This window comes from Nicrophorus vespilloides, unplaced genomic scaffold (genome assembly GCF_001412225.1).
Source record: "Nicrophorus vespilloides isolate i.1.1-1 unplaced genomic scaffold, Nicve_v1.0, whole genome shotgun sequence".
Lineage (NCBI taxonomy): Eukaryota > Metazoa > Arthropoda > Insecta > Coleoptera > Silphidae > Nicrophorus > Nicrophorus vespilloides.
The window spans coordinates 21,033-37,181 of NW_017097803.1; the positions used below are offsets into that span (position 1 = coordinate 21,033).

At 32.5% G+C, this 16,149-nt stretch overlaps 4 protein-coding genes across 7 annotated transcripts; 2 read left to right on the forward strand and 2 right to left on the reverse strand.

The window, feature by feature from the left end:
• Nucleotides 1-10: 10 nt before the first annotated feature.
• Nucleotides 11-4,503, reverse strand: LOC108561036 (probable phosphorylase b kinase regulatory subunit beta). 3 transcript variants are annotated; one of them, XM_017918803.1, is made up of 16 exons: nt 4,411-4,503; nt 4,248-4,351; nt 4,047-4,182; nt 3,705-3,987; nt 3,349-3,630; nt 3,089-3,261; nt 2,875-3,038; nt 2,576-2,820; nt 2,483-2,497; nt 1,701-2,235; nt 1,486-1,637; nt 1,158-1,433; nt 765-1,102; nt 522-714; nt 303-458; nt 11-246 (listed from the first exon to the last, which is right to left on the reverse strand). In XM_017918803.1, exons 1-16 carry the CDS (start codon nt 4,422-4,424, stop codon nt 91-93), a joined length of 3,222 nt encoding a protein of 1,073 aa, XP_017774292.1. In that variant the 5' UTR covers nt 4,425-4,503; the 3' UTR covers nt 11-90. The 3 variants fall into 3 exon arrangements, with proteins under 3 accessions (XP_017774292.1, XP_017774293.1, XP_017774294.1); XM_017918804.1 differs by lacking the exon at nt 2,483-2,497; XM_017918805.1 differs by lacking the exons at nt 11-246; nt 303-458; nt 522-714; nt 765-1,102; nt 1,158-1,433 and having other exon boundaries at nt 1,526-1,637; nt 1,705-2,235.
• A 265-nt stretch (nt 4,504-4,768) lies between these two features.
• LOC108561038 (dynamin-1-like protein) lies at nt 4,769-8,403 on the forward strand. Of its 2 annotated transcripts, XM_017918809.1 has the most exons (11): nt 4,769-5,152; nt 5,216-5,360; nt 5,709-5,917; nt 6,043-6,501; nt 6,555-6,829; nt 6,883-7,024; nt 7,085-7,372; nt 7,429-7,533; nt 7,708-7,954; nt 8,013-8,224; nt 8,290-8,403. In XM_017918809.1, exons 1-11 carry the CDS (start codon nt 5,051-5,053, stop codon nt 8,344-8,346), a joined length of 2,241 nt encoding a protein of 746 aa, XP_017774298.1. In that variant the 5' UTR covers nt 4,769-5,050; the 3' UTR covers nt 8,347-8,403. The 2 variants fall into 2 exon arrangements, with proteins under 2 accessions (XP_017774298.1, XP_017774299.1); XM_017918810.1 differs by lacking the exon at nt 7,429-7,533 and having other exon boundaries at nt 4,775-5,152.
• A 456-nt stretch (nt 8,404-8,859) lies between these two features.
• On the reverse strand, nt 8,860-10,723 carry LOC108561033 (SHC SH2 domain-binding protein 1 homolog B). The gene is made up of 2 exons (XM_017918801.1): nt 9,200-10,723; nt 8,860-9,146 (listed from the first exon to the last, which is right to left on the reverse strand). Exons 1-2 carry the CDS (start codon nt 10,657-10,659, stop codon nt 8,912-8,914), a joined length of 1,695 nt encoding a protein of 564 aa, XP_017774290.1. The 5' UTR covers nt 10,660-10,723; the 3' UTR covers nt 8,860-8,911.
• A 207-nt stretch (nt 10,724-10,930) lies between these two features.
• Nucleotides 10,931-14,816, forward strand: LOC108561043 (uncharacterized protein C05D11.1-like). The gene is made up of 10 exons (XM_017918816.1): nt 10,931-11,114; nt 11,173-11,366; nt 11,433-11,674; nt 11,731-11,940; nt 11,999-12,121; nt 12,176-12,430; nt 12,486-12,752; nt 12,808-13,233; nt 13,287-14,599; nt 14,664-14,816. Exons 2-10 carry the CDS (start codon nt 11,189-11,191, stop codon nt 14,719-14,721), a joined length of 3,072 nt encoding a protein of 1,023 aa, XP_017774305.1. The 5' UTR covers nt 10,931-11,114; nt 11,173-11,188; the 3' UTR covers nt 14,722-14,816.
• The last annotated feature ends 1,333 nt before the right edge of the window (nt 14,817-16,149 follow it).

Below are 16,149 nucleotides of genomic sequence, written 5' to 3' on the forward strand. Positions count from 1 at the left end.
TAAATGTGCAATGGCGGGGTATTTGAATGAAATGGGTTGTGTAGAATATAATAGAAATATAAATACTATATTCCAAATATCTCTAGATTTTCAAGTAATATTACAATTTGTGGCATGATGTTCAATTTCGTTTGAAATTTCACCTTTTAACACTGTATTAACAACAGCTCTTGCTAAATATCCCATTGACAGAGTTGTTGGCGCTTTAAATAGATTGGATATATCATTATCTTTTATATTATTGTCCTGTAACAAAAGAATTATAAATAATGATAGATTTTAAAAGGTTTGACAAGATATACCTTTATATACATGTGTGCTGCATCTAAAATCAACTGCTCCAAATCCAATGTATCATTAAACTTTAACTCAGGGTTTCTTACTAAAATAGTTGAAACTATTGATAATAATTCAACAACCAATTGCCTATATTCAGGTTGTTGTATGCTATTCAGCATCTGAAATAAATAATTAATTAATTTGATAGTTTATTATATTAGTTAGAAGTATTATTATGTTACCTCTTCAACAAGGAGTGCAAATTGAATTTCGGAACGAGTCATATTAGAAATAGTAGACTGCTGATTCATAATATTTCCAGATACTTTAATACCATGGGGCGTGCGTAACATAACATCCCACACTTTATTGTAAAACGATTTTGGTACTCTGCAAAGACATCCTTCGATTTGCCGACGTTCTAATGGAGTTAGACTAAAAATAATTACCTGAAATAATGTATATTTTTGTATACTTATGCTTACTGTTCTTTAGTTGCCCATTCTTGAATTGAAAATACTTTGACTAGCAATTGTCTAACTTCGAATGGACTATGATTCTCAAGTAGTCTTTCTGAGCCTCTAATATTCAGATATAATTTAATAGCTTCTAAAACCCATCCAACTCGAATTTTAAGAATACCTCGGAATAGTATAGGGTCGGTGGAAATTAGACGGCCACAATACAATATAATCTCTTGTTGAAGTACGGCTTGAATGACATCGAAAGGAAATACCGTGTTGTAAATTACAGTCTGTATTTCGCTAGGTGTCATCGGTTTCTCAAATACAATTTCGTTTTGTCCCACAACACCGACAGTTAACTTTAATGAAAATTTTAATTAGCATGGCCAAATATTCTACCATTCGCCGTTTTACCTGTTTCCCGTGTACCAAAACAGCTGTAATAAAAGGACTTATTGAATCAACTGTGTGATGAAGTAAACTACTTGCATAGCGAACAGCAGCCCAATGTCTTAAACTTCCTGCTTGATGGTACAAATTTTGAATATGCTCAATAACAGTCTTTCCTTGCATTACAAACTCTCTTCCCATCGTTTTCATTACGTACCCGAGCAATTGGCATTTCAAATAAATACTCGAACATGTTTTTATTTCTTCCAATATGTCCGTTAATGGCATATGCAAATATTCCTGAGAAATATTAATTAATATAAAAATTATATTAGTAATAGTTTAAAATTACTTTAAAATCTTCCAATGCGTTACTACATTCGGCAGTCTTTGATATATCTGTTAAACTTTGATAACCAATGGAATCGTGTTCTAATTGTTTAAACTGGTTGAACGTTTTGAAAGTGAAATCCAGATCAAGAATATTCATGAAGTCCAAGTGCTCTATAAAATATCATTGTTCTAATGATTATTGCATTTTACGTTTATATCAAAAAACAAAAGTACCTACGCATGAACTGGATATCAAATTTTGCAATCTTCCAATTCTTACTTTCGTTCCATCGCAATATCCTTTTTTCAACATCGCTAGTAAATCCAGCATTTTTTTAAACTGTGGATCTCTCATATGTTCTTCCATAATTAATAGGCATACAGTTGGTCGGCCGGAGAGCCTCCAATATCGTCCAACAAATTGCAGTTCCGTTTTGATATCTTCAATTAATAAAGCCATGTCACGATATAAGTAGAACTCGGATACTTCAAAAATTAATGGGTAGCAGAGTACGGTGCTTCCGTAAACTCTATATATTTTGCTAGTTCCCAAGCTTCCAATAGGTCTGCCCGGTCGTCCATTTAGATTCAATTTTTTGTTCACTCCCAACTGTTTGTAAACTTTTACTAACTGAGACGATGACCAAATTTGTACGGGTTCTACTTCATGCGGCGTTTGAGTTTGAATTCCATATGTGGCCATCATGGCTTGCAATCGGGTCGATTCAGCTATGAGTACAATCTGTACAACAAGATCAGTTGCAGTTCCCTAAAAAAACATCGTAATATACTTAAAATGTAAATTCAACATGAAAAGCATAAAGCCCATCATTTGATGGAATATTATTATTAGTACAGCCAGAGTCAGCACAATATCTCAACAAATCACTCCAAAAACAAAATTGTTGATAGTAGTAATCAGGCACAATAACGCCAATATTTTACATTATTTGATAGCTATCAATTATATCTAGCAGTTTTCAACCAAATGCCAACATGCAATAAAAATTACTTACAAATGAACTTTTGGTCTGCATTAAAATATTACCATGAAAATAAAACAATATTTATATAAATATATATTGATACTTAGACGTATATCCGATTACCTGAAAAGCTGAATACCGGCCACCTTTTCTGGGTCTATTGTACGATGGCAAATATCTGCGAATCGGATCTAATTCATTTACATGTAATAATCCGCTTGTCAATAATTGAGATAATATAAATAAAGCTTGATTCCATAAAAATATACCAGACTCGACACATGGTTTCTTTGTAACTGAACCTGGATCAAGAGTCTCTTGTTCAGCATTCTCTTTAGTCACGTAAAAATATTTTGGTATGCAAGGATCTAAAATTATGATAATATTAATATTATTTCATAAAATATGTATAGAATGCATACCTCCATACTGATCATGTAACATAATTGATTTTAACAATTCTTGATATTCGTTAACTTGATCTGGCAAGGTTTTGAATACGCCGTCGATTATCATGTAAATATAAAATAACGGCCACTCGCATTCCAAATTTTCGAAATGCTTGATTTCTCCTTTCTTATAATATCTAAAATATTTAATATAACATTTCATTAAATTATTGTTAAAAAGACTTACCTTCTTGATGGATCTTCTAGAACACAATTATATCCATCACGACTATATCGTTTAAAACCATGGCTACCTTTCAATTTGTTCACAATATGAGATTTCGTATTGGAATATAACAATTCTTCGTGAGTGGCAAATGCTGGAAACGATATTGTACTTAAAAGAGCTGCATCTATTGCCTACAAATACAAGCAAACAAACCAAAATAGTATACAACAAAATAGCGGTAAAAAAAGCAAACATTTTAAGAAAACTAATAGATTTACTTTTGATGAAGATTCTCTTGGCAGCATAGTTTCAAATATACTCCTGTTACGATTATGGGCATCAATATCAACATACACCACGCTCCACGCAGCCCCATTTTCACCAAATAAATTACATCCATTTATTGCCTCTAACGCTGCTTTGGCTAAACCAATTGAACTTGCATGAATTTCAGGTGTTCCATCATTGTATTTGCTTCCTCTTTCCCATAATCCAAAATCTGGTGTCCTATATGCTCTTTCAACATAGTAAACCAAATTTTGAACAAAAGCTACTTCATCCTATAAAAACAAGCACAAAAATATGTTGAAATATTGAAATTTATCTAATAAGATTTTTTTATATCATTATTAACCTGTGTATAAATAATCTGTAAACCAGAAGTTATCATTTGTACCAAAAATAGTAAATATATTGATACAACATCAATTTGCAAATGGTTATACTCTTCATCAGTGTATATTTCCATACCAGTCATCAAATGGAATTTCACATGGAGTGCCTGTGCATTGCACTGATTACTCTTGAATGATTCTATTCGATTAGCTTGCTTTATCCAACATTCCAAGATTCCTCTCATACATTTAACAGCTGATTGACCCAACTCATATGATTTTCCTCGATCATCATCAATTCTCCTTTAAAAACATACAGTAAAATAATATATGTCTCAGACAACTTAATTATAGGACCTCACCTATAAGATTGATAAAGACCCCATACAGCAGCTGCACAGTATACACTATCCCTAACACTAGCAACAACATCATCAACTGAAGAAGCTGGAAATAGTCCAGTAATTGGACTTTGAAATTGAAGCAATTGTCTTTTGACTGTAATAAATAATTATGTAAATTTTGAATGTATGAAGAGCATTAATCATTTAATTTATCATTACCTAATCCATAATATATATCCAATTGTCTCACTGTATCTTCATAATTAGCTATATTTAAAAATTGCTCAACATTATCATCCATCATACTATTCTGTCTGGTTGTTCTAAAATAATAGAAATTTATAGTATTTACTTATAATTTATATTACATCAATAATTCTACCGTCGACTATACATTTTGTCTAATTAATGCTAATTGTTGTTACGTGATATAAAATAATTAAAAGATGTCAAAGGTTATAAGGGTGACAGCAGACACAACTCATACAAAAAACAATCAAAATTATTTTTAAAATACAATTCATTTAATAAACAGTTTCTCCAACTGTAACCAGTGATATCGGTTTGCGTACAAAATATTGTTGTTTTATAGGTTAAATCTTATAGGAATTAATTGGAATTTCATTCAAAAAAAGTAATGAAATATAATATTATGTATATTGTTTGTTAAATCAACAAATTGCAGCAATATTGTTTGATTTTGTTCTTTAGGAAAATTTTATGTTTACAGTTTGGTATCAAGTGATATTGAGATTACAAAAGTTGTATAACCCCCTCAGCAAACCTATTGTCTGATTGTCAGTTTGTGACAGGTAGACTTCGTTGGACTCGTTTTAAATTTGGTGGGGTCACGAAACGTCGAAATCTGCCGACAGCTCGATAATTTTAATAGTTACAAAACCACACTTGATACCACGAGCTTCGAACCGCTAAGCTAGTAATACTATGCACATTTACTAAATAGTCTGAATAATCAAAGAATACGTTAACTGCAAGTACAAGACTAAATATACAGAGAGAAAATGGAGGCTCTCATCCCTGTGATTAACAAGCTACAAGACGTCTTCAACACCGTTGGATCAGACGCAATACACCTACCGCAAATTATAGTTTTGGGATCTCAGGTATTTTTGTTCAATAGCTAGAATATCCAGTTGTCATACACGTTTTACTCATTTTTTTCACAGAGTTCTGGCAAAAGTTCAGTAATTGAAAGCTTAGTAGGAAAGTCATTTTTACCCAGAGGAATTGGCATTGTAACCCGTAGACCTTTAATTTTGCAACTGGTTTATTGTCCTAAAGAAGATAAAGACCATAGATCAGCTCTAGATGGTGAGTAGAAATTTTCTGTTTAAAAATCTAATTAGCATAGAACAAAAAAAAGAGTTTAAAGAACCATTGTTTATTGAGGATATTTACTGTTAATTATGTAGAACATGAATGGAATTTAATATGCATAATTGTAAATATGAAATAGAAAACTGTGTTTAATCAATAATAATAAATAATTTAATATGCTTTCCATTGCCATTTGCTTTTTCACAATTTCATGTCAATCAAAAAATAATACATTTTATTATCTATGATTCATTTACTTAATAACAATGTGATTGTATTTAGAAAAAATATATATTTATATTAATCTGTAATTGGAATTCTAATAAGATTAATATTGTGTAGGTACTCTTGAATTGGATGATTGGGGCATATTTTTACATGCTAAGAATAAGATCTTCAAAAATTTCGATGATATCCGTAAAGAAATTGAGGAGGAGACTGACAGAATGGCCGGGGAAAATAAGGGAATTTGCCCGGAACCGATCAACCTCAAGATATACTCCACCAAAGTGGTCAACTTGACGCTCGTCGATTTGCCGGGCATCACAAAAGTAATTTTTATTATCTCAATTAGGTCAATTGTAGATGAACCGATTTTTATTGATTCGTTGATATCTGTTACTCCAATTTACAGTTAGTAAAAATATTAAGAGATTCTGTTATAATGTTTTCTTAGGTACCAGTAGGTGATCAGCCTGAAGATATTGAACAACAAATTCGTGAGCTCGTTTTGAAATACATTGCCAATCCTAACTCTATTATCTTGGCTGTTGTAACGGCGAACACGGATATGGCAACTTCAGAGAGTTTAAAGATTGCTAAAGATGTGGATACTGACGGGCGTAGAACGTTGGCTGTGGTAACAAAGTTAGATTTGATGGACGCCGGAACAGATGCCATCGATATCCTCTGCGGCAGAGTTATACCTGTTAAACTTGGTATTATTGGCGTAGTAAACCGTTCTCAGCAGGACATCATGAATAATAAGAGTATTAAAGATACTTTGAAGGATGAAGCTACCTTCTTGCAGAGCAAATATCCCACACTTGCAAATAGAAACGGAACGCCATATTTAGCAAAGACATTGAATAGGTTGCTTATGCATCACATAAGAGATTGTTTGCCAGATCTCAAGGTAAATAAACGATTTGCATTTGGCTCTTTTCAATGAATGTCGTTTGTTTTTAGACGAGAGTTAATTTAATGATGTCGCAATTCCAATCGCTTCTGTCATCGTATGGTGAAGATATATCCGATAAAAGCAAAACTTTGTTACAAATTATAACGAAGTTCGCGTCTGCTTACTGTTCCACTATCGAAGGGACAGCTAGAAATATCGAAACTACTGAACTTTGCGGTGGTGCTAGAATATGTTACATCTTTCACGAGACCTTTGGACGTACTTTAGATTCGATCCATCCTTTGGCAGGTCTTACCAAAATGGATATTTTAACTGCCATAAGGTACGTTATAGGCAAACATGTTAGTAGTCAAAATTATATAATTTTTTGTTCAGGAATGCAAATGGTCCGAGACCGGCACTCTTCGTTCCCGAGGTCTCGTTCGAGTTACTAGTCAAGAGACAAATCCGAAGACTTGAAGAACCTTCTCAAAGATGCGTCGAGTTGATCCATGAAGAAATGCAAAGAATTATTCAGGTATATTAAATAGAAATGATGTTAACATATAAAGAATTTTTTTTATTTTTTTTCTATTAGCATTGTGGTAGCGAGGTGCAGCAAGAAATGTTACGTTTCCCGAAACTATACGAGCGCATCGTGGATGTAGTTACGCAATTATTAAGACGTCGTTTGCCGACTACTAATGTTATGGTTGAGAATTTAGTGCAAATCGAATTGGCTTATATTAACACCAAACATCCAGATTTTTATAAAGATATACAAATGGTGCCTTCAATGATTAAATCACAGGATGGTAATCGTGCCAATCGTCCCAAGAGTATGTTTGGTAAATTCAATCCTCATGAAGCGGGCGTCGAAGAATTGGTATGTAACCACTTTTTATTTGACCGCCTACGTATTTCAAAAGCCGTTTTCCATAGATCAATAAAAAAATAGTCTCCAAACGAGATCAAGTTGATTTCTTTAATTATCTATTTCACGTCTTACCTGTTACTAGCTATAATGATTTCATCAAACTTATACAGGTATTATTTTGTTTGACTTTGTGGGGCTTTTGAAAATAACAGTTTTCTTTTATATCTTAGACATTTAACAGTATTATCATTTCAGTGTCATCTGTTTTATTTAATTAATTAATTTGCTTGAACTAAAATGAATAATTTGTTAATCAAATTAAATTATTTTTTAATTTGTTTTAGGCGAGATCAAATAGTAATCCTCAATTGAATGATAAAGATGCAACTGCTTGGGTCTCGAATTTGGTACCGCAGAGCAGGGAAATTGTTAATGCAGAGCACCAAAACGGCGTCCATGCAAATGGAGCAGACGATTTACGTTCAGTTTTAAGTCCAGTGAAACCCGTTAATTTGCTGCCACAGATTCCAATAAACAGCAACAGTTACCGACAATTATCAGAGACTGAAGAACATGATTGCGAAATTATTGGTAAGAAAAGTGGTTTCTTAAGTATACATTAAAATGTATATATTTTGATTTATTGCAGAACGACTCATAAAGTCCTACTTTTACATTGTAAGAAAGTCCATTCAGGATACAGTACCAAAAGCTGTTATGCATTTCTTGGTAAACTATGTTAAGGATAATCTGCAATCAGAACTTGTTACTCATTTATACAAAGCGGATAATGCAGATAAACTATTGGACGAATCGGAGCATATCGCTGTGAGACGCAGAGAAGCTGCAGATATGCTTAAAGTGAGTTGCATCAAATTTCATTTATCTTATAATATAATTAACATACTGTATTTTTACGATTCTAGGCACTACAGAGAGCCGCACACATTATAAGTGAAATTAGGGAAACACATATGTGGTAAAATAAAAATATTAATTGTTGATTGAGTATTACATTAATAGACATAATGCAAAGTTGAGTGTTTTGAGAACTTCTTTTATGGATTCTTTAAAGAATTAAATTTGTACTAGTCACTTACGTTTCTTGTTTTGCCTGTACAGATTTCTCGTTTCTTTAAAAAAAAGTTATGAACTATGTCTTGTTAAAACTATAAATGACTTTAAATAAAATTAAATTATTGTGTATATACAAAGAACTTACTATCAGGTGAAACGAATTTATTATTTGTTTAAATCTGTGCACGCAATTACTTAAATTGTGTTTTCTATTAACATAACCATTACATGTCTAAGATAAAAGTGTTAGAATCTGTAAATGTTTTCTCCTCTGTAGCTTTCAACCAACGTAGTGTACTAAGTGTCTGCGATTTATTTGTAGAATGTTTTTTTTAAGTTGAAATAAATAAAAATGATATGCTATAACAGTTTTGGTATAATAGAAAATAGAGTTTTATTCATATATATATAAAACGGGAACAAATAAACATTTCTTCATAAATTGGGGAAAAAAAATATATGGAACATATTTTAAATAGTAGCTGCCTTTTCAATCATGTCGACATTCCTTTCAATAATTGTGACATCACCATCGTTCATATCTACATCGTCTTCTGATGTCTCAGAATTGTGCTTTATAGTAGGATCATTTTTTGGATTTGAGAATAGGTCAGTCATTGGAGTGATCTTGGTTTTCTGATTAATCAAGACGTTTCCTTTCGTGTTATTTTTACCATTAAGATCCTTAATTGATACATCAGGAATTCTAAAAAGAGAAAGTATTAGTTTCAAATTATAGAATCTTTATAAATTACTTACATTTGAAGAACTTCAAAATTTCCAACTTTTTGATCCAAAGTCTTATTCGTTTCCACGCACAAACCATACTCCTTGCAATCGTGAAAAGTGCAATTTTCTGCTTTAAACGTACAGTAGTCGTAAATTTTAACTCCGTAATTTACATCAAATATTTCTGTATTTGCAATGCTTATGTTAGATCCGGAGTTACCGACAATAGCAGTGCAAAATCCGCTCAACTCACAATTAACTAATTCTAGTTGGGCTCCTTTTAATACAATAATTCCTTGATGGGTAGATGAATGATTATCACCTATTAATTTACAATGTTTTAAAACAGTTTTACCGGCTCTTACCAAAATTGCGCATTGGGAACAGGCAGCGTTGATTGTAATATTTTCTAGAACAACATTTTGACCCATAAAGTCTAGAATTACATCCTCATTCAAAAGAGATAAAGTTGTATTCTCTTTATCATAAATCCCCTTCAAACATCCTCCATTTTCTAAACCACTTACAGATCTTATGGAATGCAGAGATTTGCTCAAAATGACAGTGTCATTAGCTTGGAAAGTTTCTAATACTGTTGAAAGCCTTGGTGAAAATTTAAAAGTCTCATTTGGATGGAACATCTTGACTTTATTTAAAAATTCAAAATATTCATCAATTTTTCCTTCTTCAAAAACCAACCAAAACTGAGGTTTGGAAATTTTCTTCTCAGGTGTTAAATCTTTGGACCTTTTTATAATCACATTACGTGTAACAGGATTTTCCAGCAATTCAACTTCACTCTTAATTTGAATTATTTGAACATTAAGATCCATCAAAGTCTGGATCCTTTCATCATTAGTGTTTTCTTCATCTATATCACTTAAATCTAGTTCAATTTGTTCTCTACGAGCATGAAGTTTTCTAGCATCTGTTAATAATGATCTGATGTGTTCTGCAACACTTCTTGGAATCACTCCATTTTTCATATCATAATAGAGACGTAAACGAGTTTCTAAATGCATTTGCAACCAATCAGAGTTATCATCATCATAGTCCCATGGCATAAAAATGTTGGTGTAAAAGAATCGATACATATCCAAAGAGTTTGATGTATTTTGCATGTTTAAAGCTACAGTTTTATCTTGGTCCTTTGTTGGCCACAATTGCATCAAAGGAACAAAGTGTTTCTCAGGCAAAGATATGTCATCTTGGACAGCAATTATCTTTGCAACTGCTGACAAATCATTGAAACTTACATCTTCAATATACACAAGTACTATAGTTGGAAATGGAATCTTTAAATTCTCACAACTTATCCTTGGTATTTTCCAAATTGCTTGCCATCCATTTGGATCCAATGAGAATTCCAAATAATAACCCCATTCCTTTCTAATTTGATTCACTGTGCCAATCTTGGAACTGGAGTATACATCCAAGTACTCTTGCAGACGTTGTTGTAAACTTTTATCATAAGTAATTACTTGATCCATTGTTCTAAATTTGTCTGCACTTTAAAAGACTTTTTACTCGTATTTGAAACTCGAATGGCAGTTATTTTTGACAACTAAATTCAAATTAACTAGTTGCATACAGTGCTACCATCAATTGTTCTGCATCAGTTAAACCAAACCAGTATTAAATAAATATATTATGAAGGTTCTGAGTAACTATTTAATATATTTGCTGTATGTATATTAATAAGAATATCTGTAATATTTCATGTGAACCGAAATTGGATAGTTTTTGTAAAGAGTGCCATCTTAAAGTTGAGACTTAAATTAAGATGTGGTTTTGAGTCAATGGTGTGACCTTTATTTCGTAGCTTGGATACTTGGATTTATAATACCTGACATATTTTTGACATTCCATCACACATATTTTTGTAGCCGGTATTGAAAAGGTCTCCTTGAAATTGAAGTGTAAAAACAAATCCGTTTGAATTGACGTAAGACTATAAATGCATTAACTGAATCCATTCAATATTGTATATTTTTTGGTTACAGATAGTAAACTGTGAAGATGCCCCCAACCGATAGCACACCAAATATGAAGAACAGTGTTGGTTCATATGAGCTGCTTTATTCATTGAAAGCTTACAATAAAGTTCCTGTGCATGAGTATAAATCAACTAAGACTGGTTTAACTGTGGTCATTGCTGAAGTTGATGGGCCAGTAGTTAATGGATACTTTTGTCTAGGTCTGTTGGTCATTAATTAAAACATTATTTTAAAATAATTTATAATTATCATTCTTTTTATTTAAGTTACTGAGGCTTTTGATGATGATGGTTTGCCTCACACATTGGAGCACTTGATTTTTTTGGGAAGTGAAGATTATCCTTACAAAGGTGTCTTGGACTTGTTGGCAAACAGATGTTTGGCTTCAGGAACAAATGCATGGACAGATATTGATCATACTTGCTACACCATGGAAACTGCTGGAACAGAAGGTTTTCTAACATTGATGCCCATCTTCTTAGATCACATTCTCTACCCAGTTCTATCAGTAAGATTGATTGATGAAATTAAATAACTAGATTTATTATATTATTTAACAATTAGGATGAAGGTTTTACAACTGAGGTCCATCATATTACTGGAGAAGGTGAAGATGCTGGAGTTGTCTACTGTGAAATGCAAGGACGAGAAAATTCGGCCGAATCTAGATTGCATTTATCAATGGCACGGAATATTTATCCAGGCAAATGTGGATATTCTTCTGAAACTGGTGGTATTATGAAAAATCTACGCGAAAGTTGCAACAATACAAAAGTAATATAATTAATTGTAAAAAAACTATGAAGTATATAACTGAATGATTTATTGTTAGGTCAAAGATTATCACAAGGAATTTTATAGACCAGAAAACTTAAAAGTTATTATTACTGGTCAGGTTAATCCAGATGATGTCTTTAAAGCATTGGAAAAACTGGAAGCTAAAATATTGTCTAAGGTAGTATAAAAAATATTAACATTGATAATTGTATATCAATGTTATTATTTTCAGAACAATACGAGTGAATTCACTCGTCCCTGGGAAACTCCCGTTCCTCCATTAGAATCATCTAAAGATCTTAAGGTAAAATATCCATCAGATGATGAAAGCAACGGGTTATTTGGCGTAGCGTGGAGAGGTCCATCAGCGGTCAAAAATCAATATGGCCTGAATTCTACATCAATTCTGATGAAATATCTAACAGATTTTGCGGTGTCTCCACTTCAAAAGGAGTTTGTTGAAATTTCTGATCCATATGCTAGCAAAGTATGTTTTCTTTTAAAAGAGGTCATTCAAAAATATTGAGAATATTTCGTTTTAGGTGGTATATAATTTATGCGAGAATTCCGAAACTTGTTTATATTTCTTGTTTCAAAATGTACCAAAGCACAAGCTGAGCTTGATTAAACCAAAGTTAATGGAGATTTTGCAGAGGATTGTTGATACCAATGATATAGATATGGACAGAATGAAAAATATTATCAATAGACTCAAGTTGGAAAGTTTGAGTAATATGGAAAATAGTCCCCACCATACAGTGGCATTTATGATTATTGGCCATATGCTATATGGATACACAAAGGAAGATGTATAATATTAAAGATATAAATGTATAATTAAAATTAATTGCTACCAATTTCCAGTTGCAACAAAGAGTGAATCCTTTAACGGATTTGGAGAAAATGATGGAAGAGCCCAAAGAGTACTGGGTGCATTTGTTAAAGAAATACTTTATTGATAACAACATGATTTCAATTGAAGGCGAGCCTAGTATTGAGGAGCAGCAAACTATGGCTTTAGAAGAAAAGTCGAGAATCGAACAACAAGTTCAGAGTCTTGGGGAAGAAGGTTTGAAGGAGCGAGTGAAGAAATTAGAATCAGCAATTGAATTCAACGAGAGGCCGCCTCCAGTTAATATGCTTACATCAGTGCCAATTCCAAGCATTGAGAGTATCAAATTTCATAATATTGTTCGTTTTAAGACTGACGATGCTCAGAGCACTTTGGTAAACTTGTCGAAAACACCAGTATTTACTTATTTCGACCACGTTCAAACCAATTTCGTTTATGTGAGTAGTTTACATTGACATTTTATATTTATTTTATAAATCATTGGTTTTAGATGTTTGCACTCTTGGATACATCTATGATATCTGTAGATTTGCGTCCCTACCTTCCAATACTCTTGGAAGCTATATTTGAATTACCTATCCAAAGAGAAACTTTAATTTGTTATGAAGATGTGGTGACAGAGTTAAATAATGATACTGTAGCCACTTGCGGATCGTTGGGATTAGGAGGTGGCTTAGCAAGCGATTTTAAGTGCGGCACCTTTTCGCATACAGCTAACATTATGCTACAAGTTGAAACGGCAAAATATGCTAAGGGAATTTCATGGTTGAGAGAACTACTTTATCAAACTGTATTTGATGCTGAACGCCTCAAAATTATTGCTACTAAAATGGTCAATAATGTTTCCCAAGCGAAGAGAAGCGGAAGGAACGTTGTCTCCTATGCTACAAAAGGTCTTTGGTATATCGAAGACAGTAATCCAAAGGCAAATGGTATTTTGAAGCAGCAAGCATTCCTTAACAAGTTATTGGAGAAATTGGAAAAACCAGACAGCGTTCAGGAAGTTCTTCAGACCATTGAATCTGTGAGGAAGATTATCACTGATCCAACGACTTTAACTCTGTATTGCGCTGGTAATTTAGATGTTCTAAAAAATGCCGGTGAAGCACTTAGCGATATTTTGCCGGAAACGATGAAATTGGATGCAAAGCAAAATAAATTGAACGTAAAGATGGATCACACATTGTTATTACCACAAACAGAGGGTGGCGTAAATTCTGGTTGCATCATAAGCATGGGCTGTTTGGAATCTTCTTTCATGCAACAATCCACACCTAGTATTAATTGCTACGATGATCCCGATTTGCCTGCTTTGATGCTGTATATGCAATACATGGTTCAAGCTGAAGGACCACTTTGGAAGAACGTGAGAGGAAAGGGTCTTGCTTATGGCTACACTATTACGCTGTCACCGAGCGAAGGTCTGCTTTACTTAATTTTTTCGCGTGCAACGAACGTCGTCGGTGCTTACAAGGAATCATACGACATCGTCAGCAAGCAACTTAAGGAGAAAGACTGGGACAATACACTTATCGAGTCCGCTAAAAGTTCTCTTATTTTTGAAATCATCGACGAGGAAAAGACAATCGGAAGCGCTGTTAGTCTTTCTTTGAAATCGTATTTCCAAGGTGTCGACTACAAGTACAACAGAACCCTGCTGAGTCTAATAGACAAAGTTTCTGTGGAAGATTTGAACATGGTTGGAGAAAAGTATATTGCTGCATTATTCGATCCAACCAAAGTAAAAACCGCTATCGTGTGCGATCCTTCAAAGGCCGAAGAAATCAAAACTGGTTTTCTGAAGTAAGTTAATTTTTGAACATTAATCTGATCATGTTTCTAATTTGTTTTTCTATAATTGTTCTAGGATGGACATAGATTTAACCGTTTATCCATCGTTGGAAGAAAGTTTTTTGAAAGTCTAAATCGATCGCCTTGTAAAGTACACAGGGCGATTGCTTGCTTTGCTTTTCGTTGTTTAATTAATAAAGATGTTTAATATGTGTTTTATAATTGTTAATGGTACTATGTTTTCAATAAAACCTTCAATCAGAAATTATGTTGTTGATTTAATATTCAAGTTGCATTAGATGTTAATTCAAAATTCCGTAACAACTACTTGAGTGAAAATTATTAAATATTAAATTATATATTCCTATAAATTATGATATTGCGGTGACAATTAGAAAACAATTTTTCTTAGTAATGTAATGATAACAAATAATGCAAATCTTAAACACGTGAATAGTTAATTCTTAATTTCTGTAATTATTATTACCGTTAAAGCTGATAGACGGAATGTCGTCTAATAAGGAATGTAATTCATTATTGTTTTTAAATTGATCTTTGTTTAATTACTTATTCAATGTCAATGTGAAGTTATTCGATAGATTTAGAAAAATCTATATCATATATTGGACGCATTTACAACATAGACGAGGAATCATGATTTTTCTTTTAATGTTATTGATTAAGACTACAATTGGAATATTCTGCTATACAAAGAACGCATTGTTTCAAACAAACTATTATGATTTGTATTGCCATTGTCAGATTGGTAACAATATTAGTAAAAGGAAATAATTTAATTTTTGTCTGATGTAATACTAATTTTTTTTCAAACTGCATTTTGGCAAATTTTCCTCGTGCTTACTGAAAATAAAAGACATCGACCAGACGTAATTTGTATAAATTCTTTGTAACAAATTAGCAAAGTAATGATGATTTATAAATTATAAAATAATTACCAATACTGAAATGCCGTTTGGTGAATTGAAATTCGGAGGAGCGAATAGTGGGGCTGGCGCAAAGGTAACGTTTTGTCGTAATAAAACTCGCGCCAGTGTTAAGCTACCATTCAAACCGCAGACTTTTACCTGAATTCATTCGATGCTCTCCGAATAGAAACTATCTACTCTAAATAAGGATCAAACTCTTCACGATACACTGCGACAATGTTGTAGTCATCATCAAATTGTAATTTCGAAATCAAAAGTTTTATCAAAGTGTTAAATACTAATATTATGGATACTAATGGTAATGCAAACGCCATAGATAAGGTAACTTTTTATTTTATAATTAATAAATATCTTCTAATTAATCATATGCATTTGAACAATGTATTACATCCGCCACATGCAGGATGCTATTAATTATTATTTATAGTCACATACGCTCTCTTTTAATATTTTCATTGAGCTCATCCACAAAACAATATTTTTTCAACTACATTCTATTATATGTAATGAGAGATTTTATTGTTATATTATGTTTGCTCTGCATTATCGCCGTATTTCCATGTTATTCAAATTAATCAAATGTGATGTATTGCTAATCAATTACTAATCTATCTA

Excerpts from the sequence above, each read along its gene's own strand:
- LOC108561033 (XM_017918801.1), bottom strand. The coding sequence starts at position 10,659 with ATGGATCAAGTAATTACTTATGATAAAAGTTTACAACAACGTCTGCAA. Across the intron at positions 9,147-9,199 it reads AATTTTGAAGTTCTTCAAAT|AATTCCTGATGTATCAATTA; the intron begins GTAAGTAATTTA and ends TTCTCTTTTTAG.
- LOC108561036 (XM_017918803.1), bottom strand. Across the intron at positions 3,039-3,088 it reads CTAGAAGATCCATCAAGAAG|ATATTATAAGAAAGGAGAAA; the intron begins GTAAGTCTTTTT and ends TAAATATTTTAG. Across the intron at positions 1,103-1,157 it reads TTTTGGTACACGGGAAACAG|TTAACTGTCGGTGTTGTGGG; the intron begins GTAAAACGGCGA and ends TTTTCATTAAAG.
- LOC108561038 (XM_017918809.1), top strand. The coding sequence starts at position 5,051 with ATGGAGGCTCTCATCCCTGTGATTAACAAGCTACAAGACGTCTTCAAC. Across the intron at positions 5,918-6,042 it reads ATTTGCCGGGCATCACAAAA|GTACCAGTAGGTGATCAGCC; the intron begins GTAATTTTTATT and ends ATGTTTTCTTAG. Across the intron at positions 6,502-6,554 it reads ATTGTTTGCCAGATCTCAAG|ACGAGAGTTAATTTAATGAT; the intron begins GTAAATAAACGA and ends GTTTGTTTTTAG.
- LOC108561043 (XM_017918816.1), top strand. The coding sequence starts at position 11,189 with ATGCCCCCAACCGATAGCACACCAAATATGAAGAACAGTGTTGGTTCA. Across the intron at positions 11,941-11,998 it reads AAAGTTGCAACAATACAAAA|GTCAAAGATTATCACAAGGA; the intron begins GTAATATAATTA and ends ATTTATTGTTAG. Across the intron at positions 14,600-14,663 it reads ATCAAAACTGGTTTTCTGAA|GATGGACATAGATTTAACCG; the intron begins GTAAGTTAATTT and ends TAATTGTTCTAG.